General features: G+C 33.0%; 2 protein-coding genes and 1 long non-coding RNA gene across 4 annotated transcripts; all 3 read right to left on the reverse strand.

Moving 5' to 3' along the window:
• Positions 1-589: 589 nt before the first annotated feature.
• On the reverse strand, positions 590-3,130 carry LOC149500827 (uncharacterized). Its single transcript, XR_016324732.1, has 2 exons — positions 3,003-3,130; positions 590-2,894 (listed from the first exon to the last, which is right to left on the reverse strand). It is a non-coding gene; the product is annotated as an uncharacterized LOC149500827 (long non-coding RNA).
• Positions 3,131-6,658: 3,528 nt separating this feature from the next.
• Positions 6,659-9,478, reverse strand: Arp3 (Actin-related protein 3). Its single transcript, XM_028175287.2, has one exon. It carries the CDS (start codon positions 8,226-8,228, stop codon positions 6,972-6,974), a length of 1,257 nt encoding a protein of 418 aa, XP_028031088.1. The 5' UTR covers positions 8,229-9,478; the 3' UTR covers positions 6,659-6,971.
• A 4,769-nt stretch (positions 9,479-14,247) lies between these two features.
• Positions 14,248-19,525, reverse strand: LOC114242564 (leptin receptor gene-related protein). Of its 2 annotated transcripts, none has more exons than XM_089735500.1 (4): positions 19,305-19,525; positions 17,979-18,052; positions 16,875-17,061; positions 14,248-15,905 (listed from the first exon to the last, which is right to left on the reverse strand). In XM_089735500.1, exons 1-4 carry the CDS (start codon positions 19,320-19,322, stop codon positions 15,792-15,794), a joined length of 393 nt encoding a protein of 130 aa, XP_089591626.1. In that variant the 5' UTR covers positions 19,323-19,525; the 3' UTR covers positions 14,248-15,791. The 2 variants fall into 2 exon arrangements, with proteins under 2 accessions (XP_089591626.1, XP_089591627.1); XM_089735501.1 differs by lacking the exon at positions 19,305-19,525 and adding an exon at positions 19,125-19,232 and having other exon boundaries at positions 17,979-18,053.
• Positions 19,526-19,987: the final 462 nt, after the last annotated feature.

The raw sequence follows: 19,987 nt of genomic DNA on the forward strand, positions 1-19,987 counted from the left end.
CTTAAAACCTAATCCCCTACGACTACTGTCCATGAAATGCTAACATTGAAAACCAACCATAATATGTCATACTGAATGTTTAATTGAATCGTAATCATATCTATCTCAAAATTTAAATGCAATGCATGAATACCTGAGACAAAGCACGATTGCCTATGGGAATTATAGGTTTATTTATTGGAAGTCACTGGCTTGACTTTGCCCCTGGCATTGCTGACATCCATGAGCGACGGTAACAGCTTATCATCAGGTGGGTCGTATGATAGCCTGTCTATAAGTGCATCAAAAGATGAAAAACACGGTAGAACTAAGAAAGCGTCCTATTCTGGCCGCGCTTAACGTGTTGTCCCTTACTACATAAGATACAGAAACAAAAATTAAGTTTTAAAATTTAATTTGTTATTTCTTACAACAGTTCTTTAGTGCTAACAGAGATACGAAACTCTATTACTTTTTCTTATGTAATCAAATATACTCAATAAACATATAAAACAATAATGTCTTCTACATATACAAATAAATCAAATTGGAGTGTCTGTTTGTAATAATAAAATAACCACTTTTTACTAAATGCGTAATCTATACACAGTACATATACAATTTTTTTATTTTATTTTTTATTTTGTCTGTCTCTCTGTCGTTTTGTCTGTTTGTTCCGGCTAATCACTGGAACGGCTGGACTGATTTTGACGGGACTTTTACTGATAGGTAGCTGATGATATAAGGCGTTACTTAGGCTACTTTTTTAGACTAACTTCGCCCCACGGGGTCAACCGCGGTAAGAAAATAACCGCGGCTAACATCTCGAGACCCAGCTAGTACAAAATAAAAGTCACCTAATTTGAATAGGTACTTGAATATTTACTGACTGTGATCTGAAAGACTGCAATGACTGATTCATTCGCTCGATACCTTTTTCATCCATTCATAGCAATAATTAACTGAACATTACAAATTGCCTATTAAACCTTGCAAAACCTCAGCAACTGTAAAAACCACGTATTACTGAACCACAGTATTGCAGAAAAGGGAAATTGGCTCTTTTGTGGCTCAGTGCAGTGTGCGATATGCTACGTACTATAGTAGCGAAACTAGCTCACTAATTAAAAGGAGACTGCCAACAGCTAATAGGCTCAGTATTACCTATCAAATTAAAAATACCTGCAAACTTCAACTCTCAAAGATAAATGGGAATTGATATAAGTGACGATATGACGTTAGATAATGGGTTTTATATACTTCCAATTTAGGTATATAATCTATACTAATATTTAATCGACAGTGGTTTTTACGGATGTTCCGTTGTAACTACTGCACCATGCATCCGATTGACTCGAAACTTAGTATCCATATAGAAAATACATGTAATTAATGGATAGGCTAATATTTATATGAGCGTTGGACTCCCTAATAATAATGACAATAAATAATAATGTTAATTTTAAATGCCCAGCGAAGCGGGCCAGTACGGCTAGTACATGATTAAGTGGCGTTTATATATTATATTGTTTATTATATTTTACTTATTGGTTTACTTATTTAAAATATATGTACTACATTATTTGAAGAGTGGACATGTTTTACATCTAAAACACAGAAACAACGTATTGTTTTGAAAAGAATCCTGGCAATTTAAATTTTAGGATAAAATGCTATAATGAATAAACCGGTTTTGCAGCGTTCATTCAATTTCGATTCAATTCGTCTCCGAATGATGCGATTCTTTTCATATATTTTTATTGCTTTTGCCATACGGCCTACCTGATGGTATGTGGTTACCATCGTAATGGACGTCAGCAATGCCAGGGGCACAGCCAAGTCGCTGCCGCACAGTGGGTCGATTCTATGATTTTAGTGACTTAGGGACCAACTTTGTTTTTTTATAAATTTTTTTATGTAGATAGATAGAGCTCGTTAATCTGAATAATAATTGTTTTGGGTAAAAATTACAAAAACTTTATAGTTTGGTCAGAAAAATGTGTTTTGTGATTTTTTTGTATGGAGCGGGTCACATTAAATTAAATTCCTGCTAAGTACCGCGAGGTCCCGCTTTGAAACTTTATTTTCCTTATACCTTGTCTAGTCTACTATCATTTGATGCTATGAACATGTGCATAAAGTTGCAACTCTGCCAAATAAATGGATCGAAAAAAATTAATAAATACATAGAATAAAAACCTTTTTTTTTTTTTTCGTAAGTGCTTTTAAGTTAAATTTGATATGGATTAGTAAGTAAAAGCACGTAATGATACCCATAATTACATAATACCTAACAACAATACATTTAGTAGGTCTCTAATTATGCAATCTCTCTAAATATTATATATTTTGTTTCACCTTTCGATCTTTGGGTCAGAAGACGAAAGAAGATTGTGTAAAATATCCTCATTAGTCGACGTTCTACTTCTCATTCTTGAATAACATCTCTCTGTATATTTCCGAAAATCTTTATTGCGAGCTTCCGCTGCCTCTTCCGAGAGTTTACCTATACGAATGGCACCAAAGTTCTTCATTATTATATATCACTGCCATGTGCCAACAATTTATGGATACTCGAAGGCATATATAATACCAGGGATATACATTAACATACAATTCTGCAGTATACCTATCTACAAAATTCGGAAAAATTGGAAAGGTCTACGCGCTCTCCAGATGCAACAGTCTGAAGAATCAAGTGAAACCTCTCTATTCAATCCTTACGTATTCCTGTTATGCGGGCTGTTCCTTCTGCATCCCTGAAAAATCTTCTGGCAGTATTGCCGTCATTGGTTGTTCCTACTTCTTGCTTGACAACATATATAAGTAAACCGCATTCCTTTTTAAACGCTTGCTGTATAGCGCTCTTTCTGATTGATATTTTTTCTTTGTCATCCCCCCTTGCAACCCCATTTCTTGAAGTCCAAACGATAAGACGCAAACAAAAAAGTGTCATATAAAAAATAATCTCACAGGAAACTACATATGATGAAAAAATTGTGAAGTAATAAAATTATATTTACCGATATGAAGTAAGCACTCCATGCATCTTATCCAGGCATGTAAAGATGGCATTCCATACTGGAATATTTCTTCATTATTTTCTCTTTGATAAGCAAGTCACTCCAAAAAACTTTGACGGTTTTGCTTTGCAAATATCACAGACAGCAGAAAATGTTTCTGAAAAATATGAGGTTATTTTGCCGTCTATCATCATCATGTGCAATTGATGCTTAACTTCAACTTGTTTGATTTTTGATGGCTGAAGTCTTTCTATTTCTTCTGTTATGCTAGCTTTTATAATTGTCACTGTTGACTGCGTTTCTTTTGTAAATTTAAACATTATTGGACGGCAATAAAAAGTTGATGAGGTCGTTTTCCCAAACAATTGTTCCATCAAATTTCTGAAGCCTTATAGGAACTAGACTGACCATGAAAATAGATGAATCATCAAACTCTGTTTCAGTTTTTTGTTTATAATTACTTTGACCTGGGGCTCTATCAAAGCCTATTTGCTTATAAGCAGTAGCTCTCTTGCAGAGTCCAAATCCGAAGTAATCACATCTAAAAGCCTATATAGCGCCAAGTTTAGTAATGCTTGCATTTTAATAGCAGCTCCTTCTTCTGTAATAATTACCTCGTCTTTCCCTGGATAACATTTGGTCTTTTCTTGCTTAATTTTATATTAAGAAGGGTATAAATCAGACCCATTTTCACTTGCTGCTTCTCTTAGGTTTATATACTGCCACTTAATTTAAGTGAAACTAATATTGCCTTATCGTGAGAATATGTACTACTTTTCACTTTACTTGTAATTAAATACTCATTAACTTTTTCTAGATCTTCGGGGTGATTTGACAAGTGGTTCATTATTTCTCCTACATCTTCATTTCTAGTGTTTCTCAAACTAGTAATTGTAGTAGCTTTCATTTCATCCGGGGATAACGAAAGCGATTGGTAAATTTGTTCAATGCGTCTTCGTTTTTGCCTGGATCCCAATTCTTCAAAAGGTTTTCGAGGTGCAAAAATAGATGTCGAGGCTTCTGTAGTACATTTGAGGGTGGTACATTTTCAACATCTTCAGTATTAGAAATCTCGAGCCTTTCATGTGCAGTGTTGATAGCTTCAGGTATCATTCCTTCGGGCCAGTTTATTGCACATTCTAACCAATCACATTTTTTTCTTATAAACTGTGCTAACATGCGACTACTTCGTTTCCATATTGCACTTATATTTGAACAAAATTGCGTACTGAATTTTTGGAGCTCAACATTTTTCTCTTCGGTCACGTTTATTTGATTTTGTAGGAATTGAAAGAGTTTTTTATTATCAGACAGCGACTGTAGTTGCTCTCTTAAAATCATAAATAATCCTAAATTGTTAACAAAATTATCAATTATTACGGAAACAGCAAGATCACAACGACAATCACGAGATGTTAGTAGTAGTACGAATAAACGAACACTAGTTAGTATATAATAAACATGGTCACTTTATACTTTCAGAGACAAACAAATGTTTACTATATTTTCTACTACCCAGTAATGGCTACTTAACTAATTATCCTCATTAAATAATGTTAACTATCTTAATAATTAGAGAGATTGCTTAATTAGAGACCTACTAAATGTATTGTTGTTAGGTATTATGTAATTATGGGTATCACTACGTGCTTTTACTTACTAATCCATATCAAATTTAACTTAAAAGCACTTACGAAAAAAAATATAAAGGTTTTTATTCTATGTATTTATTAGTTTTTTTCGATCCATTTATTTGGCAGAGTTGCAACTTTATGCACATGTTCATAGCATCAAATGATAGTAGACTAGACAAGGTATAAGGAAAATAAAGTTTCAAAGCGGGACCTCGCGGTACTTAGCAGGAATTTAATTTAATGTGACCCGCTCCATACAAAAAAATCACAAACCACATTTTTCTGACCAAACTATAAAGTTTTTGTAATTTTTGCCCAAAACAATTATTATTGAGATTAACGAGCTCTATCTATCTACATAAAAATTTTTATAAAAAAACAAAGTTGGTCCCTAAGTCACTAAAATCACAGTATCGACCCACTGTGTGCCGACCACAAATGTTTGTTAACCTGCTTATCATATTGTAATCGTCGTTTCAACCTTGAGGTTGAAATCCTTCTTTGAAGAAATAATGTAGATTCTTAAAATCCAATCTCCATTTTTTGAGTCACTCAGAGTAGGAGATAGATAGATTATATGAGCAGTTCGCATGGGACATTAAAACTCATATATTAGGGGTTAAAGTATGAAATTACCGATTTGTACTGAAAAATTGAAATTGGTTTTTTTTTTTCATTTAAGATATTTATATATTTAACCAAAATATCTACCATTATTATCTATACATTGCTGCCATCTAATAGGAAGGTCATTTATGCCTTTGATGCCAATGATAGATGCATTTTGCACTGCCTCCTGGGAAAAAAACTTTTTTATTACGTAGAAAATTGTTCAAATCACGAAAAAAATTGTAAACCGTTGGAGCAAGGTCTGGCGAATATGGAGAGTGACGAATGGTTTCTGATTATTATTGCACTACGGTTTCCCGTGCTGTATGAGGTCTCACATTATCGAGCAATAATGGTGAAGATCGATTCATGAGTCGGGGCTGTTTCACTGCAAGTTTTGCTATCATTGTTTGGAGAAAGCTATAGTGAATAACATGCTGAGACCACCAAACATTCACCATTACCTTTTCCTTGGTAAGCTTTGCTAATAAAATACAAAAAATAAATGTTAGGGGTGGACAGCCCTTATCACTTAGGGGTATGAAAAATAGATAGTGGTCGATTCTCAGACCTACTGAACATCCATACAAAATTTCATAAAAATCGGTCAAACCGTTTCAGAGGAGTATGGTAACAAACATTGTGACACGAGAATTTTATATATAAGATAACATTTAGACCCCAAAGTAATTATATGTTCAATTTAAAACAGTGAGTAAACTGGGTATTATATACACAGAATCTACTGTGTGCTTAGTGCGAGTTTTTTAACGTTCCCGATAGCGTAAAAGTTAACCCAATTTTGTATGCAGTTGGAACAGCGCCCCTAACGGCAAACGTGTGCAAACGATCCCATTCCATACAAATATGAGCTAACTTTTACGCTATCGAGAACGTTAAAAAACTCGCACTAAGCACACTGATCCCTTAACAGCTTGAGTTCATCTAGCCATCTACAGCAACAAAAACTATCCTTAATTTATTAAGTCCCCGTTTTCGTAAGATTTCTCTAATCAGATACATTCTCAAATAAGAGACATCCTAATATTTAATAATGTTTTCTAAAAGAATATACATGGGTTTAGTGATCTTTAACAATTAGGGATTTGACACTGCACTGGCCAAGCATAGGGAATATAATGAGACCAGCTGTATTTCTGAGGCCTATGGTGGCATCAAAATTGGTATAAGAGGAATTAATCGCTGCAAATTTAATTAAGGTAATGACTCGTTATGGACGATTGTCAATACTTTACTTTTATTTTAAATGTTCATCCTCCAAAGATACTAGTTTACCTATGTCTATAAATTAAACATTTTACTTGGATTACCACACCAAATTACTGCCAAAGGTTAAGTACGACTTTTGCAATTGCAAATTTATGCATATAAAGGTTAATAAAACTAATAATATAATTTACAAGAATTTATTTTTCAATAAAAGGCTGGAATGCAAATGTTAAATGCTAAATATTGTACATTTTAAATCCAGCTACATAAAGTATATTCTGTAAGTATATTAAAATACACATTCCATATATTTTTGACATGTTTGATAATAATAAAAATATAAATCTAAATTAAAAGTTATAAGAGAGGATTGTGTGCATCTATGTCATTATTAAAACAATATTCATATTATACATAATTATTTTCTTCTACAAATTCATTATTTTATATGACAGTCTAAGTAGACATAATTAGTAATTTAATACTGGAAGGTTGTTTATGTCATGGTACCAAAAACAGGATTGTGTCTGCAAATACTAGGACCATACTCCATGTACGCCTGTTTAGTATGGCAGACTTGGTAGAACTCTGGTGTTGATGCAAGCATACTGCCTCCAAACCAGACAGCATATCTCTGCATGTTATGAGACACGACTTGTACATCAATCGGTTTAGGGGTAATCCGACCTTCAGATAACATAGTCGAAAGCTTCAATCTTGCATCAACAGCCCTCTTGATATCACGTTGTAACCTTCTGCCAAAGTCACGGAACATAGTCGAGCCACCAGACAACACAATGTTTCCATACAATCCTCGTCTAACATCAATGGGGCATGACTGAATCACTTCATCAACCATCTCATTCAAAGGTACAGTGAAATCAGCATTTGAAAATTCAGGATGGAAGAAAATCTCAGGTCCTAAGAATCGCTCATAACCAACATCAACTGTAAATGGGTTTTTAGTGATAGCATTGATCCCTGTGTACTTTTTCATCCATTTACCAGGATCACTATCATATTTTGCAAATTCTTTAGCAATGTCAGGACAGATATAACTGTATTTTTCTTTAATAGCTTTGGCAGTTTCCAAACTTTGCTCAGGAGGGATTCCAACCTCTCTTTCACGAAGTAGCGATTGAATAAATGAAGTAATGTTTCTACCAGCAATAGGGATGTGTTTTATACATGATCCAATAACATAACCTTCCGCAACTGGAACAATGTGAGTGACACCATCTCCACTGTCTACTACGATGCCAGTGAAGGTGCGTTCAGCAGACGTACGTGATTTCCATGACGCGGCCAAAGCAAGAACGGCTTGTACAGCAATGTAAAGGCCTGGCACATTAAATGACTCAAACATGATTTCGGCTAAATATTCTCTGTTTTCTGGAGTGTTGAGCGGAGGCTCGGTCATCAAGAAATGATGATCTTCGGGTTCCGCACGAAGATACTTAAACACGCACTGTTCGATGTACCTTTCCATTAAATCCCAGTCTTCTACGATACCGTGGCGCACAGGATACTTTACAGAGTATCCTGTGGCTTCAAAAGCTTCATCACCGATGAAAAAATCCAAATCTTCGACGGCCTTAGTCATCCTCCGAGTACTCTGATCGCCAACTTTTGCAGTTTCTTTTATCGCTATGGTTGACGGAATAATAAACTGTGGTTCCTTGTTACCGGCAAAACCCAGTTTAGTATACCCGGTGCCGACATCGATAACACAAGCTGGTAAATGGTCTCCCATTTTTATTATTTAAAGTTTATTATTCAACTATATAGATATAAAATAATAAATAGGGTGCGGTAACTAAGATAGGCAAAATCAGTCAAATTTCTTCGAATTAGTCAGTTTTGCCTTATGTATGACAGTCATGAAATGTCAGCAGACTAAATTGACGTCTCAATTTTTTTATTTAATGAATAGATTAAGGAAACATAACCTAAACAATCCTTCCCCAAATAAATGTTTTATTCAAATCACCTCTTAGTAAAATACAAAAAAACTGAGATTTATTTGGACATTATGGAAGAATCTGACAAAACACCAAGCGACGTCCGGTGATTTTGTTTCAATCCGCCACTCCTGTACACTTTCACTAATAGAAAAAGAGTTTCTATACAATCACAATTCAGGGTTTCATCTGAAAAGCCTGATACCGTTTTAATTTAATATAATAAGGACTTGAAATTTTTGAGTTAGATACCTAAAAACAAAAAGAAGTACTTAAAATGCATTATTATTGTTATTATTTAGTTTTTAGTAGTAACATTCGCTATAAACTTCCTTGGAAGAAAGATATGTCACAATGCTCAAGAAAAGTTGCGAAGGGAATTTCATTTCAAAGTCGGATATTGGATTGAAAAAGAAATTTCTAGAAACGCACTGTCAATAAGCTATAATTCTAGAAACACTTAAATGGTACTTAATTATAAAATTTAATAAACCAAAAAAGTACTGCTAATTTCTAATAGAATAATTGTTATTAATTAATAATCTGAGGAATTGTTTGAGATGATTCCATCATCTAATTTTTACTAACGCACCCCCTGCCACCGGAGTAGAGTTCATCGATACTACCTGGAACCACTGCGTTCATCCACATTCGTCCACATCCACATTCGAAGTCGTCGTGGCCTAAAAGATAAGACGTCCGGTGCATTCATGTTGAAGTGATGCACCGGTGTTCGAGTCCCGCGGGCGGGTACCAATTTTTCTAATGAAATACGTACTCAGCAAATGTTCACGATTGACTTCCACGGTGAAGGAATAACATCGTGTAATAAAAATGAAACCCGCAAAATTATAATTTGCGTAATTACTGTTGGTAGGACCTCTCGAGTCCGCGCGGGTAGGTACCACCACCCTGCCTATTACTACCGTGAAGCAGTAATGCGTTTCGGTTTGAAGGGTAGGGCAGCCGTTGTAACTATACTCGAGACCTTAGAACTTATATCTCAAGGTGGGTGGCGCATTTACGTTGTAGATGTCTATGGGCTCCAGTAACCACTTAACACCAGGTGGGCTGTGAGCTCGTTCACCCTCTAAGCAATAAAAAAAACGAGAGATCTTTTTTGCCACGTCCCATCCGGCTTTCGAAGGAGTCCTCCTCCACGGTGTTTCCCGAGCGCTATAACTTGTCCTTCTTCAAACGAGGCTTGCGGAGAGTACGCAATGGTTGGCAGCGGCTTGGCTCTGCCCCTGGCATTGTTGAATTCCATGAGCAACGGTAACCACTAACCATTAGGTGGGCCGTATGCTCGTCTGCCTACAAGGGCAATAAAAAAACATACCAATGTGTCTAAACTGTTTTTGTGCAAGTATCAAGCTTATGCTTGGACATGGTACTCAGTTTTCGTCTCTACTCCTAGTGTATGTTGCTATCCTACATAAAACCATCGACACTTTTCGACTTCAGTTGAAGTGATGATCCGATGAAATTCAAGATAATTAAAACTAGGACAAGGGCGATAGTTCGTGTCCACGAAAACTGTAAAGCAGGGATTCCCAAAATGAACTTATACCTTAGACCAGTGATTCCCAAAGTGGTCTATATCGACTCCTAAGGGTCTATGACAAACTGCAAGGGGTCTACGTCCGGGGAAAAATATTTGGAGTCCACGATAGTGGATCTCAACATATACACTGATAGTACCTATTTACTTACATCATACTATCATATAATATCAAGACATCGTTAGCCGAGATTTAAGATTAACCCTTACAAAATTGACGCCAAATGTTGATAATTTATTATTAAACCATCAGGTTCATTCTTCTCACTAAAAATATTGACTTATTGCTTATAGTACGAGATCCCGCTGCAGGTTGGTGTGCTCATCGACTTTTTGTTTAAAACGAAATTTTTATGTTTATTTATAATTAAGAGAATATATATTTACTAGGGTGCCTATCAAAATTTGGCCGCCATTATTTTTAATTAAATTATTTTTAATTGATTTTTGGTAAAAAATTTCGTTTATTTATTTTTTAAATAAAATAACATCTACATCACGGTAATTAATATGAAGATTCTAAAAAATCACGGTTGCCATTGCGCACCTGGCCGCACCTCTTTGCAGCCAGGTGTAAACAGGTATGATTTCGATAAATTTATACGTTTATAACCTATTTTCATTAATTATATGTCAAATTGAAGCTAATTTTTTTCTATTAATTATCATATAAAGTTGCTTAATTAAATCTGGCCGCAAATAAGAGTTACTGGCTGTTAAAGATAATAAATATTTAAGGTAGAGTGAAAGAGAGTTAGCGCGTAACATCATTTGTCAGACGAGGACAGCGATTGCCGGCTGTGCGACGCTTTTAAGCCATTGCGCATGCGTCGAATGTTAGTGTTCTCAACCACCGGGGAGTAATAGAGACGACTTATACCGTACAATGGGGTAAATAGGGACAAAATCGACCTTCAGATTGAATTTTAAAATAGTTCCAATTAAATAGTCACTGCTCAACCAAAGAAATAAGTTGAGTCTTGAACGTACCTAGGTGATAAAAACCGTTACATTATTTTAATTATTCATTTTAAAGAAATAATCGGTAAAATAGTGGCCGTCCCAATTTACCCAGCGTCCGGGGTAAATTGACACGGTTAAGGGTTAAATTGGGATATTTGTAAGGGTTGTCAACTCGCAGTACTGCGATATATAGGTAGGTGCCATATAATTATTTATATGGACCGAAATGATGAATACAATCCATAATTTAAGCACAATACACAACATAGTGTAAATTAAGCTGGTTTCTATTCCGAAGCGATGTGACGTGAATGATAATCAACAATACAATGATCAAAAAAAGTATGTGCATGTTATATTTTAGAAAATTATTATTTAATTTCCTTAAAAATCACAACTGAAACAAAATCATAAAATAGAATAAAAAATAGAAAACAAAAGGACTGGAAATGCATTAATACAATTTTATTTAATCAACATTTTCAAAATAATCTTTGAGCAAGAGTAAGATATCAGGTGAATAAGATAAAAAAACAGCTTTATCTGATTACTGCCAATAATAACAAAAATAAAAGAAATTCTTTCTAAGCTAAATAACTAAACTCAATTAATTCACTCACTCATAATTGGATATCTCGGATTTTTAATTAATGTTACATTTAAAATCTGAGGCCTGTTTTTATTTGTGTGTGTTCGTTGTGAATGTTAACAAAATCATGATTCGACGCGTGAATAGATTCTGAAATAACAAAAGTTTTGATTCGTTTGAGTTCTTTTAACTTTTAATTTTTTTTATTGCTATAAAGAACATACGACCGGGCAGATATTACAAAGTAAATGTCGCGAAAAAAAGTAATTATATATATACTTTTCTTTTACCTATAATACTTACATAAACTAACTGATAAACACATTAACCTTCTTTACATCACGCAATTAAGTGATAGTATAGGCTAAAAAATCTATTATAAGATATCAGTGACAACCCTAACAAGCCATCCCTATTTTGTCTTTTGGCGTTCCAATTTTGTGTTTTCTCGTCCCTAATTTTTCCAGTCTCGTTCCAAATTATCCTACATACGTCCCAATTTTCCCCAAAAAGAAAGGAAAAAATATACATTTTTTATTTTGTCGAAATATTGTATTTAAAATAAGAATATTGCAACTTACCGTTTGTTGTGATATTTCCAGGTGTATTAAAAACTTATTTAAGCTGTGATCTTATTGAAAAAACAACGATAATATTACTTTTTTTAAAAGTTCTTTAAGCTGTTTTAAAACGCACTTTTCAACCACTATTTTAAATTTAATTTGACGAATTTTTGGGACCAACTAAACTCATGTTTAGTACTTCCATAGTTAACTTGGTTTTTCTTCTATACATTGATAAATATTACCTTAAAGAAAATTAGGTAGATTCCGTGCTACAAGTACTTTGAGAATCTTCCGCAGGTTTGTCCCAATTTACCCCAGAATCCCAATTTACCCCATGTCATGGTAATAAATAATCCAAAAAATATGTAATTTTTTTCAAAATGACAAATTTAAAAATTGCAGCAAAAAAATAATAATTGATTTGATATATCGACGGTCTAGTTAGGAATTTGTCTAACTCCTTATTTTTTAGAGGGTGACTTTTTTAACATTTTGATGAAGCAATAATCCAATTACAAATTATTTGAATGATTCAAACTTAAATATTATATCTCTATTAGATATTAATGATATTAAATGGTTTTTTAAAATGATAATAAATTTTGAAGTAATTGTTTTTTTCGTACAAATAAAAGATTCTCTAAAATGGAGTTAGATAATTTGCTAATTAGAACGTCGATATTTAATATTAATTTAAAAAATAAAAAAAATAAACCAAGGTGACTTAAGTAAAAGAAAATTTTATTGTGAAAGTATTATTTAAAAATTTTATTCGATTTTATTCAAGTATTTAATTGTCTGTTACATATTAATTAAACATTTAAGTAAATTAAAAAATTTAAAAAATTTTCTTATAATTCTTATATTTCCGTAACTCTTATTTAAAAATCTGAATCATCGGAGCTTTCAGTTGTACTGTCATCGGAGCTATCACTTTTTTATGTCAGAATAAAAATGCTGCATCTGTTCAGTTGAGAACACTAACATTCGACGCATGCGCAATGGCTTAAAAGCGTCGCACAGCCGGCAATCGCTGTCCTCGTCTGACAAATGATGTTACGCGCTAACTCTCTTTTACTTTACCTTAAATATTTATTATCTTTAACAGCCAGTAACCCTTATTTGCGGCCAGATTTAATAAAGCAACTTTATATGATAATTAATAGAAAAAAATTAGCTTCAATTTGACATATAATTAATGAAAATAGGTTATAAACGTATAAATTTATCGAAATCATACCTGTTTACACCTGGCTGCAAAGAGGTGCGGCCAGGTGCGCAACGGCAATTTTAGAATCTTCATATTAATTACCGTGATGTAGACGTTATTTTATTTAAAAAATAAATAAACGAAATATTTTACCAAAAATCAATTAAAAATAATTTAATTAAAAATAATGGCGGCCAAATTTTGATAGGCACCCTAGTAAATATATATTCTCTTAATTATAAATAAACATAAAAATTTGGTTTTAAACAAAAAGTCGATGAGCACACCAACCTGCAGCGGGATCTTAGACTATTATGTTATTTTATTTATAGTTTATTTTATGTTACGTATATTTTACATAACAGATACAAAATTTTATTTTGAGTAGTTTTAATTTAAATTCAATTAATAAATGTATAAATTAACATGTGTTTTTACTTTAAGTTTTTAACACTAAACTTTACTACAGTTAGAAATTTACAGGAAATCAATATCAGGTAAGTAGGGGGTCTACCCAACACGGAAAAACATGGCAAGGGGTCTACGACACAAAAAGTTTGGGGAACTCTGCCTTAGACCCACGTGACCACGAAAACTGTAAAGCAGGCATTCCCATGAACTTATACCTTAGACCCACTTAACCAAATTAGAATCCTATCTCTATTTTTTCTTATTGATACCAAAAACTTATCAATTTAAAAGCTTTCCGATTGGGAACTTCACTTTGGGAAACGCTGCTGTCAAGTACCTACCTATTTTAAAGGCTGGAAATAATAACAGAAAAACGCGAGAATAAACCGTAAAAGTAGTTTTAATAACATTTACGATCTAAAATCTGTATCTAGTAACCGCTTCATAACAGACGGTTTAAGATCATTTGCCCGTTTATGTTATTAAAACAATTTGAGTAAAATATCCTTCGAAAATGTAAAGCATAATTTTATTGTGACTTGACTATGCTATAATATGTTATAAACAATTATATAAATCGTAACAGGAATGTACAATTTTGATTCAAAACAAAATTAACATTCTATTGTGAAATTTACATTTGAACAAATCTGAATTATACATCAGTTTTTTTTTCGGTCAGGACACCAATAAAATTGATAAACTTTTTTTAAACAGAACAATTTATGATTATCAATATTATTTTATTGTTAATGTTAATAATTATTAATATAATTAATAATATAATATTGGTAAATTAATAAATTGAATAATATATAATAATATTGGTAAATTAAGCGACACTGAATGATATTATTAATTAAATTAATCACTAATAATATTAACGCAACGGTTACAGTATGTACCTACATACGTAAATAAAATTGTACATTTATTAGTACTTTCTACATTTATCGTTAAAAAAATATCTTTTTATATCATTTTCTAACAATAATAATCTTCTTATTCATAAGACAAGTATGAAACGTTATTTGGAATTATTATTAAATTAGGTTATTTTTGATGACGGTTTTATATAGAAGATAATATAGTGGCGATGGCTCTACAGCATTGGGTCTTCAATCTCAAAACCAAAAGAATTACTATGATACACATCTAAAATACTGACAATATAAAATTCCTGCAAAACAATCTAGGGTTTCTTTATTGACCGAACAAACAAATCAACCATTAATAATTTATATATAAATATAAATATATTTTTTAATTTGTTTCGTTTTCTTTTTTAATGACACTTCTGTATAATTTGTTAATATAAGAAACGATAAATATTAAATAAATGATCAGTGAATTAATAGAACGTTGTATAGATAAATCCAAAACATTTTAGAATTTATTTTTAGTCGCGTAGTTTAATTATTGGACTAAAGATTTATCACCTATACCTGAAAATATTATGTAACTGAAACTAACATCATAGGTTATGTCATGCAACAACAAAACGCAAATTTTGAACAACAATTCAAACACTAGCTTTTAATCATAGAGTAGGCCAGCATTAGTATTTCCAAAAGGTCAGTACAAAACAGACTTCATAATTGAATGGATTTAATGATTAAACTAGCAAATCGCACAAACGGCGCGAAGTCTATGGCCTACCACAACCTATTACCCTACTTACTGTACTTTCAAACTTCAGTTTCCTGCCAAATTCCGGTTATCTCTTTTATTAAATAAGTAAATAGTTGAATTCACCTATCCGTCCATCCTTAGATGAAATAGCCCCTTAGTTTACCAATTATTTGTTAGGGAAAAAAAAGTTGAACTGGCGAATATTATCTCGATTTTATAATATGGTTACTTACTATACAAAGCTCAACAATCGATTACAAATACACGTCAATTCAACAATCGTATTTATTTGGATTACAATTACACTATCAGTATCAAACTTCAGACTTAAATAAGAAACGTACGAAAAAAAAAAACCACCAAACTATCTTACGTTGCAAATACGATCGATCGTCCCTTTCTTTTCAAAAGATTCTAGATTTCTCACCACATCGCATAATCGGAGTCGTCCATGTCAAAGATGGTGAAGAAACCCAAGATCGTCAGATATACGATCACGTTACCGGCCAGTGTAAGGTAACATGCACCCCAAAAAATCTGTAAAATAAAACAACAACAAAAATTACCCGATTCCTTATTACGTATACTATTACAAAACTATGCGTCCCTAAATTAAATTTTCCAAAATATATAAGGATATGCCTGGACGGCAAACATATTGAAATCATTTTCAAATTAGACGTAACAAAAAAGCTGTCTTGCAAAAAAATTATAATAATAATAAAAAATAAAAACAACTAATAACTGGTGGTAGGACCTCTTGTGAGTCCGCGCGGGTAGGTACCACCGCCCTGCCTATTTCTGCCGTGAAGCAGTAATGCGTTTCGGTTTGAAGGCAGCCGTTGTAAATATACTGAGATCTTAGAACTTATATCTCAAGGTGGGTGGCGCATTTACGTTGTAAATGTCTATGGGCTCAAGTAACCACTTAACACCATGTGGGCTGTGAGCTCGTCCATCCATGTAAGCAATAAAAAAAAAACATGTCCCAAGGTGTATACCGTCATTCACGATACGAAATCTGACCTTTAAAACTAGAAGTCGTGATCTACTTGGTTCTCCTGATTTGAAGCAGTAACCAGACGTCAAATTACCCAATTTCGTCAGGCAATGTGTATTTACAATGCGCCCTGCCACCAGTTTTCTCACTTGAAAATTATAACTACAAAGCGATTCACATAATATTTTGTGTTACAAGTGGTCAGACAAGTTCAGATTATAATTATTATCCATGCAAGATTAAGCAACATGGGGCCCATTTACACCACAGAATAAATGGCTACCCCCAACTTGATAGAAATCTCGAAATTTTAATATAAAGGTTGTAAGTAACAGCAACAGCTTACAATACTACCTACCATGAATGCATTTGAGTATACAATTTTATGCTATTATAATTAATTACAAGTGTGAGAATATTTATCTAGGTACCTAAATTGGAATTATCCACATTAAATCTCATAAAACCAATTTTGGTTTGTTTCAATGAAAACCGAAAATACAAACCACACTAGCCCTGGCGAGAACTATCGGTAGTGCAAAAGAGCTGACTAAAAATCCCATTGTGATAAATACTGCAGTTTCCATACAAGCGGAATTTGAACCTCCAGCACCATCAGTATGCCTCCTAGCGATCATCGTAGGTATTGGGCACAGAATGTAGAATAGCACAACGAAGAATGGCCACCATAGTCTGTGAATGTAATTAAGCGTCGTTAATTGAATTCATTTGTGGGCCAGAATGCCTGTCTACTGGCAGTGGTAAGTGGTTATATTCATATATTGTCACAAGTTGGGAGACAAGATGTGATGTAATATAACTACCAGTTTTGTCATTAGTCAGCTAATAACTAATTATTCTTTGATATATTTTATTTTTAAGAGTAATGTTTTTTTAAGAGTTCAATAACATATACATTGTGTTATCTTATCTTTATTTTATGCAGACAGTTTTATTTTATATGGCTGCAATGACTACTACTTTTATCTATACTTTCAAATAAAATTGGAGTGTCTGTTTGTAATATTGAAATAACCGCTTTTTACTACATGCATATGAATATATCCACGGTACATAACCAAAATAACATTTTTTGTTAATTTTTATCTCTCTGTCTGTTGGTTCCGACTAATCTCTAGAACGGCTGGACTGATTTTTACGAGACTTTATGGTAGCTGATGATATAAGGAGTAACTTAGGCTACTGTTTTAGACTAGCTTCGCCCCGCGGCGTCACCCGCGGTACGAAAATAACTGCGGGTAGCATTGCGGGACTCAGCTATCAATAATAAAATTAAATGTTTCCGAAGCGAAGCGAGGGCGGGTCGCTCGTATAAAATATATTTATAGTTATAATTGGTGTTTTTTTTATTGCAGTAGATTGCTAGATGCATATAGTGCAGTTTGTGTTAAGTGGAAATAACAAACCAGTAGCCATTTAAAATCAAACTCATGCTGATGTCATTGCCAGTCTAATACAGTAAAATATTTTAAATCCTTACTGCATCTTAAAGGTTTGGTATGTGTTCTACTATTACTTAAAAACATAAATAAAAAGATTTAAATTGAAAGGCTGTTTGTTTTGCATTGATTTTTTATTACTTTACTTACTTGTATTGTGGTAAGGCACAGGCTAGTATGACAAATGTCATTCCAATTGAACCCGCGAATGCCAACGACACCAAACTGAAATTCACACATACATTTCAATTGACTCTTATGTGTTGATTGACAGTTGCTAATGTTTCTAAAGAACCAAATTAAGATTGTTGAATTAACACATCTTGGACTGTTTTTCATCTGTTTGAGAGTCAACCGTGGTAATTAAACCATAATGGTTACTTTATGTCTATATCTTTCTAAAACCAAAAAAGTACTATACTTATGGCTCTTTACTATAAGTATTTTACTTTTCTTTACTACTTTAATATACTTTTTAAAATAATAGGCAATTTGATCACAAAAATCTATAATACAATTATTTCCATTCTCTCATATTACATTTGAATTCACAATTATATTATACATTCTTAAACAAATCAAATATCATATTAAAAAAAGTTATATTAAATTTTTACTTTTTGTTTACTTTTAAATTATTTAAATAGGCCATAAATGTTTCTTGAATTAAATGACTATGATCCTAAGTGATCAGATGACTAAAGAGAATCGTCTCAGTTTGTAATATTGTTCAAAATATTTTGCTCATTTAAGTACTTACATCAAATATCTACTGTGAATGTTTTACAAAAAACAAAGTTAGTTATTATAGCAATTATGTAGGTATATATGTATGTATTTAATTATTTGGAATTTATTATGTAATTAATTGTATTTTCTTAACCTACTTTATAATTATGCTAATTTGTTTGAATGCATCCCAGGATGCAGGGTCAGTTCAAATATTAAAAAGGAAAATCTACCTAAGTAAAGTTGTTTTTGCTAAACATCAAATCTATTCATTATTTTATCATATTTTTTCTATGCCTATTCTAGCTATTTACTTAATTTACCCCAATATTATTCCATGAGACATAATTACTAATGCAAATTTCTATTTCAAAACAAATTATGGAAAAATAAAACTAGTAGGTGCAGTATACTCACCTACTTTGAGTTTGCCAACATATAAATGTTGTTATCAAATTTTACAGACCAGGTTTTGAACAGTTCACAATAAGCTCTTTCATATCTAGCCTTCGTATACTTTTAAAAGTGATTCAGTGGTACCTACTCAATCAAAATATTTCAACTTACCCTATTGTGTCCATGAAGTATACATGAAAAGAAAGAAATTAACATAAGTAAGCGATAATTGATTATTAAGAAAGTGTTTCATATTTTTAAGTAATGACTCATTTTAATACAACTGACATTCATTTATACTTGAAATATTTGCAAAACAAAACTCCAATTCATGTAATCGCTATTGCATTTACCTTTTATTCCAGCCATTGTGTTTTATATTTTAAGTATAATTATTTTCTTCTTGTTTAAAAACTCGTGAAATGAAATACACTTCTGCTAACAAATAGTAGGTAATCTGCTTTGTTTTTCCTTTTACTTTTATCAATCATCCATCACATAAAAGAAGTTTAGTTGCTTGAATGAAAGTTGAATGCTTTGATGATAAATTGGTGTATACAGTTTAATCTATACTGCTGAATTGTCAAAGTCACTCACACCTACGTCAACAGTGTATAATCTATGCTGCCGTTTATAATCTCATTTAAACCCCAAACAAAGGTCAAACAAATATCATTCAATCCCGTTTTCGCAGGATAGCCGTCGGAGCCCCGTGGTTCGTCAGGAACATCAACCTCCTCGGTGACCTGGACCTAGAGTCCATCAGTAAATAAAAAACACGTCATTTCGGATCCTCCCGATCCACTAACGGTGTTTTTAGGTACCCCACGCACCGGTCATCGTTCTCGTCGAACCCGTCGCTTGGGACGAAAGACTCGGCGAGTAAATTGACCCACAGACAGCCCACTGAGTTTCTCGCCGCATCTTCTCAGTGGGTCGCGTTTCTGATCCGGTGATAGATTCTGCGAAGCACGGCCCTTGCTAGGGTTCGTGTTAGTAACAACGCCAGGTTTGAGCCCCATGAGCTCACCTAT

This window comes from Bombyx mandarina, chromosome 19 (genome assembly GCF_030267445.1).
Source record: "Bombyx mandarina strain Sakado chromosome 19, ASM3026744v2".
Taxonomy (NCBI): domain Eukaryota; kingdom Metazoa; phylum Arthropoda; class Insecta; order Lepidoptera; family Bombycidae; genus Bombyx; species Bombyx mandarina.